This window comes from Cyprinodon variegatus, unplaced genomic scaffold (assembly GCF_000732505.1).
Source record: "Cyprinodon variegatus isolate N-32 unplaced genomic scaffold, C_variegatus-1.0 Scaffold716, whole genome shotgun sequence".
Lineage (NCBI taxonomy): Eukaryota > Metazoa > Chordata > Actinopteri > Cyprinodontiformes > Cyprinodontidae > Cyprinodon > Cyprinodon variegatus.
The window spans coordinates 349,412-360,931 of NW_015151169.1; the positions used below are offsets into that span (position 1 = coordinate 349,412).

Consider the following 11,520-nt stretch of genomic DNA (forward strand, 5'->3'; position numbering starts at 1 on the left):
TATTATGAAGTGTGATGTAAAGAGTTTGTCCCAAGTGATCTCTTTTCAGGAAAACGAACCACAGAGAGAAAGCTTCAAGGTGTAAACACAGAGTTTTCCTTTAACAAGTGGTTTATCTGGAGATGGAAGAATGGTCCTTATGCTGATAGGAGATGCTCTGGGGCTACTCTGCTTCCTCCAGGACTGGAAACCTGCAGCTTAAGGAGTAGATGGTTGCTTTAACTCTTAGACAATCCTGGTGGGATATGTTCTGCTTTTCTTTGAACAGGACAGTGATCCCAGTCATACCTCACTGTCCATCAAGACTCCGTTTCAGAAGGAATCCTGGGGGGAAGGGGAGAGGCTCCATGTGCGAACGATGCTGCAAAACTCCGGACTGAGATTTTTTTTCTACAGTGAGACATTTTCCTTACTGCAGAGAACTTTTTTATTGGGAATGTAAGGGGTCCTTAAGGCTGTAAAAAAAAACAAAAAAAACTAAACGCACATCCATGATTGAGGGTTTTTTTGTTTTACAGCTTTTAAGACCCCTTCTGCAGAACTAGTAGCCTCAGCCGTTACATTAAGTGCCTCAAATATTTTCCCTACTACAAATAAAACATGATCTAAAACCTCTGAAAGCAGAATAAAATAACTAATAACAGCTGCCATGATTCCTAATAATATCACATGAACTCAATATCGCAATGGCCAATTCAATTGCATCAGAAATGAGCAAGTTAATTGGGACACCGTTGATAATGACACTAGAAGGCCATCAGTTTATTTCTTGGTGCACAGGGGGAGGTGTCAGGGGACCCTACTGTATCAACAACCATCCCAGGAGCCTCTGTCACTGGAGGTTGTTTTCCAGTTCGATTGATGGAGGAGGAAGGATCTCCTGTGACCACACTGCTGCTCTGCTCTGCCACGATGACCTTTAGGGTTTTGCCTTCTCAGTTCATTTCTATGTTTTTAGTTTCTTAATTTATTCTTATGTTATGTTCTTTTATTGGAATTTATTTTTCTTTAATCTCAATTATTCTTTTCCTTTTAGTTTAGAAGTTTCTTGGTGATTTTTTTTTTTAGTCCAGCTTAATTTAATGGTCTTCCACCATTTGTATTGCTGCAGTCCTTCTTTCTCAGCTGCTTGACATTATTCCCTGAATAACTTAACCTGAATTATGTAATGTATATTTGTACACATATATTTGAAATTCTGAATAAGTAAATCTCCTCTCATCCTTCAGCATATTAGCTCACAGTTCCTCCTATTAAGCCGCATTCCTCTGCAGGTGCTCCATGTCCCGTTCTCTCTGAACAAGATCATCTAAAAAAAAAAATTGTTTTTCATTATTGGAAAACTCTGTTTGCCAGTTCCTGCAGATTGCACCTTTACCAAGCATCAAAAGACTGCAAGAGGTAAAATAAATAACTGTGCAAAAAAGAAAACATCTCTGTGTGAAATAATGTCAATATGGAGTTAATATAAATAAGTGGTGTGCTAAACTACAGTCTGTCAGGTTGTTAATCACAGATAAACTGTAATATTCATACTTCTTATAACATGGACATGATGGTAAAATGCTGGGATTATTTTGCCGTTAGCCTTTGGCGGCCTCTGGTGGAAGAAAGGTGAACTGCTGGAACTTTATTTAAGAGATTGAATAGAAAAACTTTATTTTTACATATAAAAAGCTACATTACAGATCATAGAACTGTACACACTTCAGGTAGTTCATTAAATAACAGACTTCATTTTCCCACGTTTCCAGCAGTAATGATGTTCACACACAAACACACATAGAGATGTATCTTCACACGACTTCAAGGCTTTTTTCCTTCATCTGTTTCCTGCAGCAGAAACCAAAACATATCAGTGTGAGCTTCTTATGTAGATTCCTCTTTTCAAATGAAATTAAATAAATACATGTTTCTGCTCTGTGACCAAAATTGTTTTATAGAGAGTAAAACATGTTGGATAAATAAACAACTGCTGTATAATTAAATCATTTAGACCTGTTTATGACAAACCTGCTAATTCTCTGGCTTCTCCTATTTCCTGATTCGAGCTTTGCTGAGGTAGACTTCATTAACGGACACAGAGTTCCCCTGATCAGAGTACGGGTTTACCCCGGCCTGCTTGATGAACTGCTGCAGGTCACACTGCCTCAGCTCCTTGTTCAGCCCATCGATCATCTCCATTCTGTCCTAAAAACATCAGAGGAACCAAAGGTTTATTAGGAAGGACCGTCTCTGGACCCTTATTAACCACCTCAAAGGCACTCTCATGTTGCTATAAAGTCTACACTGAAAAAATAACCCAACCGCTTTGGGCATTTACCATTTTTAGTTACCTTAACACAATTATTTTATGTCCCACCCTGCTAAAATGAAACAATTGTGTTAAAGTAACTAGACATTATTAAGTAAATGCCAAAAATGGATGTTTTTTTTTCAGTGTATGAAAAAAATTTATAATTCGGTAGACATGCCTCATCCTACAGGTAAAGATCTGAGCAGGTGAAACATCCAGGAATTTTACAGCATTTATGAGGGGGGAGCTGGTCCAGGGTGGGGCCGGTATTTTTCAAAGGTGCAAGACACAAAAGAATGGAACTAAACAGAGGTCAATAGTTCTGGTGAGCCAACGAGCCTCTAGCAGCTCTGGTTAAGCTTATTTCTCAAAAATGACTGACATGTGACAGTCTGTGGGATTCAAACTAGGCACCTTGTAGTCAGTGGTGGTTCAAGAAAATGTTGATAGCGATGGTCAGGCAGAGGACAACGTGCACTGAGGGGTGGCTAAAAACTGACAGGCACCAAAAACATCTTATGGTCAATCTATACTGATCAAAATATAGATCAACATCTAGATTTTCCAAACAAATCACTGAAGACAGACCAGATTTTTATTCCTGCTTTCCTCGCTGATAAAGCTATCTCCTTATATTTATACAGAGGTTTTGTTTAAACAAATTTATGGTTCTACATAATATATATAAATATAGTAAAAGGGTTGAGCAATGTTGTTTTTCTGTATTAATCCTCTTTATTTGTAGCATATTGTTGTGAATGATTTATTGTTGCATTTTTGCATCCAGTTTTTGGTTACTAAACCAAAGTTGTAAAAGTTGAAGTACTGTAGGAAATTCCCCATGATGGTATCGCTGCTGCCACCATCAGGCTAAGCGAAGAACTGCTTGTTCCAAGGACATCAAATTAAATAACCTGGTAGGAGTGGCCAATAAGGGGATATGGCCCCCCTGGTCACCCCTATAGATCTGCCCCTGCTTGTAACATCCTCTGATCTACTGCTGGGGAGTTAGAAAAAAAAAAGAAGATAAAAAGTAAAGTTAGCTTAATAGTGGCATCAAAGAGCAGCCTGACTGAATCACTTTCTCATCCTCTTTTTATTGTTGTTCATTTGTTCCTCGTTCACTGAACAGAAAAACCTGAATCTAGATTCCCCACAATCAGCTGAAGAAGGCAGAGAAATATTTCAGTAAATTATTTCCTGTTTAAATTAACCTGAAGTGTCTGAGACTGAATGATAAACCTTCTAAAATGTTCTTTAACTTACAGTTCAGCGAAATAACATTATTAGTGTGTTTCGCTATTATAAATAGAACAGCTTTATGTGAGTTTACCTCCTGAACTGTCTGTCTTTTGTTAATCAATGACAACATCCCAGATAATAACTCCACATCAGGCCTTTAATTAGTTAAATGTCCTTTGACTTTTTTCCTTTTACGTAACATCAATTCTTCCATGGAAAGAAACATGAACACAAAATCCTAAATTTAGAATAAGCTGCAGCTCTGGTTCTGATTTCTAAGGCTAGTTTAACAAATAGAGCAAAGCTGCATAATGTTGCTGCTGCAGGTATTATAGCTGCTGTGTTAATGAGATCCACGGTCTCATCTAAAATTATTGTTTGTTGAACACATTAGCATAACATTTCCTTTTTCTTGTGGCTGCATGTTGAGGCTGCATCTGTCCTGGACAGAAGAACTCATAAAGAATTTTTTATTTAATAAAACGACAGATGCTTTAAACTGGCCCGAGTCTCAATATAGTTAGCTGTGGATTCTAACTTCCTTTTTAATACAGTTTTTCAGCCATGTGGACTTACTGTAGATTTAGACAAACTATTTTTTTATTGGATCTTCTTCATAGGACTGCATGATAGAAAACCAACAGTATCTGTTGAAGAAGCATCTATTACCAAGCCTAAAGTTATGAAATTTAATATATCACTTGGTTCACGTAGTTTAAACAAGACATAAACTGAACATAAACTATATCTGTTCATATCTGAACATCAACAAACTGAATAACAGATTAAATCTGGGTTCAGAATGTTTAAATAGAAATATCTCCAAAAGGTTTAACTAATGACTAATTTTAGATCCTTTGGACGTCTGAATCTGATACTTCCTTTTCAGCTCTGCTCCTCAGTTTCAGCTGAAACTATTGAAATATTTCTCTTCTGCTTTAGGCTGAGTGTTGATATCATGATCTGTCTGTTTTCTTCCTCAGTCTAATCTCCTCGCTGTCTTTGGTAAATCCTGCTCCTTTGTTCGTTCCGGTTTGTCTTGTTTTCAGGTTTCTCAGCCTCTCTGTGACTTTTATTCCTGTTTGTTCATCATCTGTCATTTAAATGTTCGACGTGTTAAAGAATATTTTGAACTGAAAAGCTCTGCGTGATGAACAAAGTGGATTTATGTCACTTTTTTAAGTACATGTTAAAAGGGGACAATTATCAGACCTTCTCATTGAAGAAAATCCTCCTATCCAACAGGATCATCAGCTGCTCTGAAGAATCTAAATATATAAAATAAAACTAGAATCATTGTTTTATATGTTTACCTTCATATCTGCTGACAGCATCAGTTTTTTTTTATCCTGAATAAAATATTTACACCATGCAGCATGACAAAAAGCTTAGGTTTGTTCTTATTATTGTTTAAAAGCAAATGTAAGATATTTTATTAAAGATGTTTTCTAAAAATTAAGATTATGTAAAAAAAATTCCAACTGACCTCCAATGCAATTATTATACTTTTTATTTGTATCCAGACTTTCAGTTTAATTGTGATTTGATTGAATTTATTAAACATATTTTAATTTTATATATAAAAAAAATTAAAGTTTATATATTTAATCTATTGAACCTAAACATTATTAAAGTTATATTAAATGTATTTATTTGTTTCCCATACTCTAAAGATTGAGGTTTTACACTAATGATGATGTTTGACTCGTTTACATTTGTCTCCTTTGTTATTTTTTTCCTGATGTCTGTATTTTGTTTAACTCATCAAGTTTTATTGTTGTTTGTTTTCTCATTGCATTGAACTCATTATGAATGTAAATTGCTCTATAATTAAAAGTTTAACTATCATCTTTAAACTCATTCTAGAGGAGTTATTATCTGCTGACTGAAGTGAAGCAAACGTGTTGTTAAATATTTTTATGTTGAAACAAACAGACTTCCTTCACTCAGACATAATGACTTAATGAAACCAAAAAGATCAATTAAGGTTCTGCAGGTTAATGGATCTTCCTCTTTTCCTCCTGCTTAGCAGCTTCATCTAAAACATCACATATTTAGCTCTGCTGTCTCTGCATTTTAGACCCTGCCTCAGCCTTAAACCACTGGCTGTTTAATACTGGCTCTGTCATTCGGTCACCGTCTGTTTCATATTATTTAGAAATCTTAATGTGCAAACCAGGCGTGAGCTGAATCCAAACGCTCCATCAGGAGAAGTTGGGATAAGTTTGGATTTTAATCGACAGTTTAGACACTATGTTTAGGTGGTGCAGCTTTTTTTAGTCTGTAAACCAGAAGCAGCATCCAGACATCAGCCAATCACAGCCAGGCTTTGAGCAGGAAGACAAACCAGCTGCAGCTCGGCTGAGCAGCAGTTTAATTGATGTTCCTGGTCTGGTTTCCTTCTCCCTCAGCCAGAATGGTGGATAATGAGGTATACCTTTACCCTTTCTTCTGCAGTCTGCAGCTCCCACTGCGTCTCTGCTAACGCTGCGTCCAGATCTTCTCCAAGCTGCAGCCGGTTGTGGAGCTCCTCTGTCAGTGACCTCAGGGCCTCATCGGTCTGCTGGACCTCCTCATTTGAACTGTGCGCCTGGATTCCGTGATCTAAGTCCTGCTCCAGATGCTCATAGCGGGTCTGGAGCACCTTGATCTCGTAACTCTGGTCATCTATGGATGAGTGGATCTGTTCGAGACGTCTCTGCATCTCTGTAGGATGCAGGTTGTCTGGTTTTAGGAGGCTTAGAGGATAGAAACGTTCAACATAAAAACAAAGCCATGTTTGAACTCCTACCTTGTTCTCGTTCCATTTCCACCTTCAGCTCCTTCTCCCAGTTTTCTCCATAAATCAGCTCCACCTCGTACTGCTTCAGTTGAAATTCCAGCTCCTGCAGGTCCTCCGTTAGGTCTGGTATTGGATCTGGAAGTGAAGAGGATGTGACCCTCTGGTCCAAAAGTCCTGTTTCCTTCTCCAGAGCTTCAATCTGAGCCTCCAGGTCATGCAGCAAATTCTGCTGCTGCAGGATTTGTCTGAACATCTCCTCTTTCTGAGGATCAGAGGGATTTTTCTTTGCAGAATGATCTTTGAATGAACCACGAGATGGCCGCTCTTCTGCTGATTCCCCCAGAGTTGGAGACCAGTTCCTGCTGGGTTTGTTCCTCCTGGGAAGAGTCGAGGGACCCAGATTGAAGGAGAGAGCTTTCTGAGGACCGTTATACTTCATTAGTTCTGGTTCTGAGGGCTCCACCAGCGGAGGAAGACTGTCTTTGGAGGATTTATGTGGACCTTCGCTGTGGCTGGGACCGGTCCTCCTCAGGATGAAGTGGACCTCTGCAGCCAGCTGACCCATCTGAGCCAGCAGCTTCATGGGGCAGTCATGGGCACCCAGGGGGCGCTCCAACCCTCGGAACTTCCTGATCAGAACATATCGACCCGTCTGGCCTGCATGGGCAGAATGCAAACATGAAACATTTTCAGAAAATTTTGATTTAATCTTTTTGATTTAAGCAACAACAGCAAAAAAATAAATAAAGGGCAGAAAACATAAAATAGCTTTTTTCTGAGGTTCTTATATAACTGTTAGTTACATAAGAAATGGTTCTTATTGTTAAAAGTTAAAGAAATTCCCCTCCTCTTATTGCTTTTCCTATTTTTTTGACTATGTTATACCTTCTATGCCTTGTTCTCTTAATATCCTCCCAAAGAGACAAAAAACTATCACTTAATGAATGTCTGGTTTAAATTAGTTAAAACATTTCAGAGGTGATCATCAGGGCTCCTTCCTCTTCCCCCTTCTGTTTATTTCTATCTGCTACTTTAAGTTCACATTTTATAGGAATTAAAACTTACAATTTAATCATTACACAAATAGGAAAAGCTGCACATTTGTTCAAAAACTCTCCTCACCTCCTTATTTTACCGTGAAACTTACTTTATATTGAAATCAGTTCTCTTCTATAATAAATACTCTAAGTTGTTTATAGTAAAATTAACTCCTCTGATGCTTTTATATAGGGAAGCCTGAGCTCGTTCTCTATTTCTCCCCACTAATTGGAAATCTGCAGGTGGAACGACGTACCGATGGCCTGTGCAAGCGAGATGACGACGTCATGACAGGGAGTGTTCAGCGAGAGACCACAGACCACCCTGATGACCCCGTCCACCCAGACCTTCAACTCCATCTGTGACTGTGATCTGCAAGAGGACATGACAGGAACAAGCTTAGTTACTCAGTTTAATTAATTTACAGGTTAAAGAGAAAAACACAGAACAGAAAAAACATTTCCTGTGTTCATTCCTACGTTTTGCTTTGTTATAAAACGTATTGTCAATAATATTGTTTAAGGTAAATAAATGGCAGTTCTGATACTTTTTTTGCTCTAAAATCATCTCCAAATAAAAAAATTATTCATTCAGATGACTGAATGTCAGAGGAGTAAATGAGAGCTAGTTTTTTGTTAAAATTAGAGTGTTTTCTTTGCAGATCATTTCTTTTTATCAACAGGAAGGAGATGAACACGAAATTTATGGAGAAGATTTATAAAATGTATCTTCTTAGTTTTATAAACAGCCCAATTTAATACAATATAAGCCTTAAATCTACTATTTTAAACACAATGATTTAAATCTAAACTAATGTTTAGCAAACACATCAAGTCGTGGGAAGTATCCATGCTGAAGTCACATGTTTGCAGCTTCGCAGGTTTCTGCTGAAAGCAGGAATGCTGCAGAACACGCCGACATTCCTGCAGGACCCCGACTCCACCCTCACATTCCTCCACTCTCTGTTTATTCTGCTTCACATCAGTATCAGTTTCACCTCCAAATCAATACTGTTGCTTCTTTTACACTAAAATATTTATATTCTCACTTTACTACGAGAACAGATATTCATGCTCAGTGAAATATTTTCAGCCCATCAACAACATTTAATAATTTCCAATGAGCTTAAAAATTGGGACATTTCATAAAAAGGTTTTGTGATTTTCAAAGTTTTTCAGCTTCTATTATTATATCAGCAACATGATAAAACACTAAAGTTTTTATTCTTTTTCTGTTCATTTAAACTTTATTGTTTTACATCAGTTATTTTTGTTTTTTTCAGGTATATTTAGCATCTTTTTAGTTTAGTCCACAGAATAGAAAACATTTTACATCAAGTAAATTCTTTTTTTCACTGGAAACTACTTAATTCAAAATAAAATGTTACTTCACATTTATTTTTTTGCACATTTTTGAAATATTTCTCTAAATCAAACACATGATTAGTTTAATTATTTAAAAAAAATTATCTAGTCCAGAAATGTTTTTCATTTTAAATATAAAATATAATATAAAAATATAGAAAGTAATGTTTGAGTGATTATTCTATCACTGCACTAAAAACACACCCTCAGTATGAACAGTTTAGATCTGTGAGGGAAAAAAACCAGTAATAATCTTTAGGACAATTAGGACATAATTTTTGGCCTAATTCTGATTAGGAAATGAGAAACTTAGAGGAAACACTCACCTTTTTGTTCAAACTTCTCGTTGGTTCACTCAGGTTCTGAGCTCAGGTTGGTCGGATGGCTGAATTAAAGTGACTGAAACACCTTTAGACACAAACTTCACCCAGGAGGAAGGAGGAGGAGTGAAGCTGAGGAATGCAGCTCATCTGGCTGCTCTGCATCTGACTGATGTCACCCTGAAGCTGCTGGGTGATAATAACACTTTTACTGCTTTATTTTACAACCGTTTTCTACTTCCATCTCAACAGATAGATCTTGTTTTCCCAACATTTAGTGGATTAAGGGTTTAATTTGACCAGTTTTGATCTCTGATCTTATGTCATATTTAGTTCTTCATTAAACTGCTAACCTGAAAACAGAAAAAAGCAACTTTGTGCCTCTGCTATAAAATGCTATCACTTTTCTCCTATTATCTCTAACTGGGGTATATTTGAATGACCTGCTGCAGGATGAACCTGTTGCTGTTTTAAAGCCATCCTCTGTTCCTGGGGTCAGTGATGTCACTGTGACGCAGCCCTTTGGCTCGTCCCACTGAAGGAAAACCGGGAGTGTCTCCTGCTGCCAACCGGTCTGTCTCCAGATCTGCAGCATTCCAGGCCGTGTTTGAGTCTAAGTGTTTGTGTTTAAATGAGTCAACAACTCAGGAAAGATTCCTCCGACTCTGAACCAGAGACAAACACAGACAGCAGATCCTAACAGGGATGTTAGGGCCGTAATGCTACTGAAACACTTAGCAGTGAGATACCATCAGTTTGGTGCCTGATCTTTAAATCATGCTGCAGGACTCCTTTATGTTGGGGTCACAGATAGTTTGCAGTACAAACCTAAAACTAGTCATTCATCATCTTCTGGTGCTCCTCATGTACAATCACAGAAAAAGCTCAAAACTTTATTTATAAAGCCCTTTTCATACAGTCAGAGTGGGTACAGGGTTGAGCATGTGCATTATTTTTTTTAGTAACGGGGCAGATCTTTTCAAAAATTCGCCAAAATCCTGCATAAATTCTCAGACTCAGTATGATTGGATTTCAATGAATAATAAAAACTTATCAAAACACTTGTTTAGCTCTATTCATCTGCCAACAATACTGGCTAGTTTCTGTAATAATTTGATACCTGGTTTTCCTTTAACAAATTATTACTGCTACTGTTCCATCAAGGATAAATTCAAAATATGCACAACTTAATATTATCTTGTATACAAATGCTCCAGTATGAGATGTGGATTTCTGCAGGTCCTACGGAGTTATGATGAGCCTCCTCTCTGCTTCTCTAATGAAAGCCGTTCCTGACTGACCAGTCAGTTCAAGTAGATTGCTGCACATTTGTATTTCTGCAGTCAGCGCATGCTTTTTCTATTTTCAGATGATGAAATTAACATTGCTAATGTGAAATGTTAAAAATGTTAAAGCACTTTATTTCTCTTTTTAGGAATTATTTAAATTTCTCCACAGCATTATTCTTAACCTGCAGTGTTTTTTGGCCTTATTCTATTTATGTACACTAATCTTCTCAACTGACCTTAAGCCAAACAGAGAACACCTGTATTTAAACCAACTCTTGATTGATCACAGATGAACTCCATTAACTAAAGAGGCAACCTCTGAAGGTTGCTGGTTCCTCTGGATAAGATTTAATACTACCAGAAAAGATGGAATTTGACATGGAAGAATGCCACTCTGTTTTTAATTTTTTGAGAAAAAAAAATTGAGAAACACATAGAACTGTAAGAAAACAGTTACTATTTTTTTTTTAAAACTCAGTAGGAAAAAAGTCTGACTTCATTAATGTTTAAGGTATGTACTGGATAGCTTTCACTTATATTGATGGAAAGCAAAGGTACACACTTCTGTTGGAAATTATAATATGCAACACATACAATGCTTTGATGAATGTTATGAATATGTAAAAAATTAATTTATTACAGGTATGAAGCATTAGTTTGAGGAAAATTGGAATATGCAGCGGAATACAGGGGAAAACTCTACATTTGAGACAAAACAGAAACAAGATAAGTTTTTGAGGTACAGTGGTAAAAAAAAAATGCTTTTATGTAAATTTTTTCTTTGTTTACCTTTTTCCATTGTTTTTCAGATCATCTAACTTTTTTTTTTTGACAAATTAACTTGTTTAATAAAAGGCTGGTCTCAACCTAACTGTTTATCAAGAGAAATAACTGTCTAAACCACCTAGCCTTTCTTTTTTTTTTTTTAAATAAAATGCTAATTGCCCCTTATAGTTTTTTTTTTTTAATTGAACATGAGTAACCACATCTAACCTTGATAAATGTCAGCCCTTTAGAATCAAGAATCCACTACAACTGAACCTCTGGCAACATAAAGTAGGTTAAAATATCATGACCTGCTGTGATGAAACAAAGAACTGATAAAAAACAAAGTTAATGAGGCCTAGGCGGAAAAACAACTGAAGAAACTCCTTGTTCCACCTGCGACACAGCCAATAAGCTTTAAACC

At 36.8% G+C, this 11,520-nt stretch overlaps 1 protein-coding gene across 3 annotated transcripts; it reads right to left on the reverse strand.

Annotated features, from left to right (window-relative positions):
* Positions 1-1,821: 1,821 nt before the first annotated feature.
* Positions 1,822-9,186, reverse strand: LOC107097710 (ras association domain-containing protein 8-like). Of its 3 annotated transcripts, none has more exons than XM_015394967.1 (6): positions 9,049-9,186; positions 7,615-7,730; positions 6,330-6,977; positions 5,976-6,244; positions 2,014-2,190; positions 1,822-1,833 (listed from the first exon to the last, which is right to left on the reverse strand). In XM_015394967.1, the coding sequence occupies exons 2-5, from the start codon at positions 7,715-7,717 to the stop codon at positions 2,035-2,037; spliced, it is 1,176 nt and encodes a 391-aa protein (XP_015250453.1). In that variant the 5' UTR covers positions 7,718-7,730; positions 9,049-9,186; the 3' UTR covers positions 1,822-1,833; positions 2,014-2,034. The 3 variants fall into 3 exon arrangements, with proteins under 3 accessions (XP_015250453.1, XP_015250454.1, XP_015250452.1); XM_015394968.1 differs by having other exon boundaries at positions 5,982-6,244; positions 7,615-7,733; positions 9,049-9,104; XM_015394966.1 differs by having other exon boundaries at positions 7,615-7,733; positions 9,049-9,104.
* Between the last annotated feature and the right edge of the window lie 2,334 nt (positions 9,187-11,520).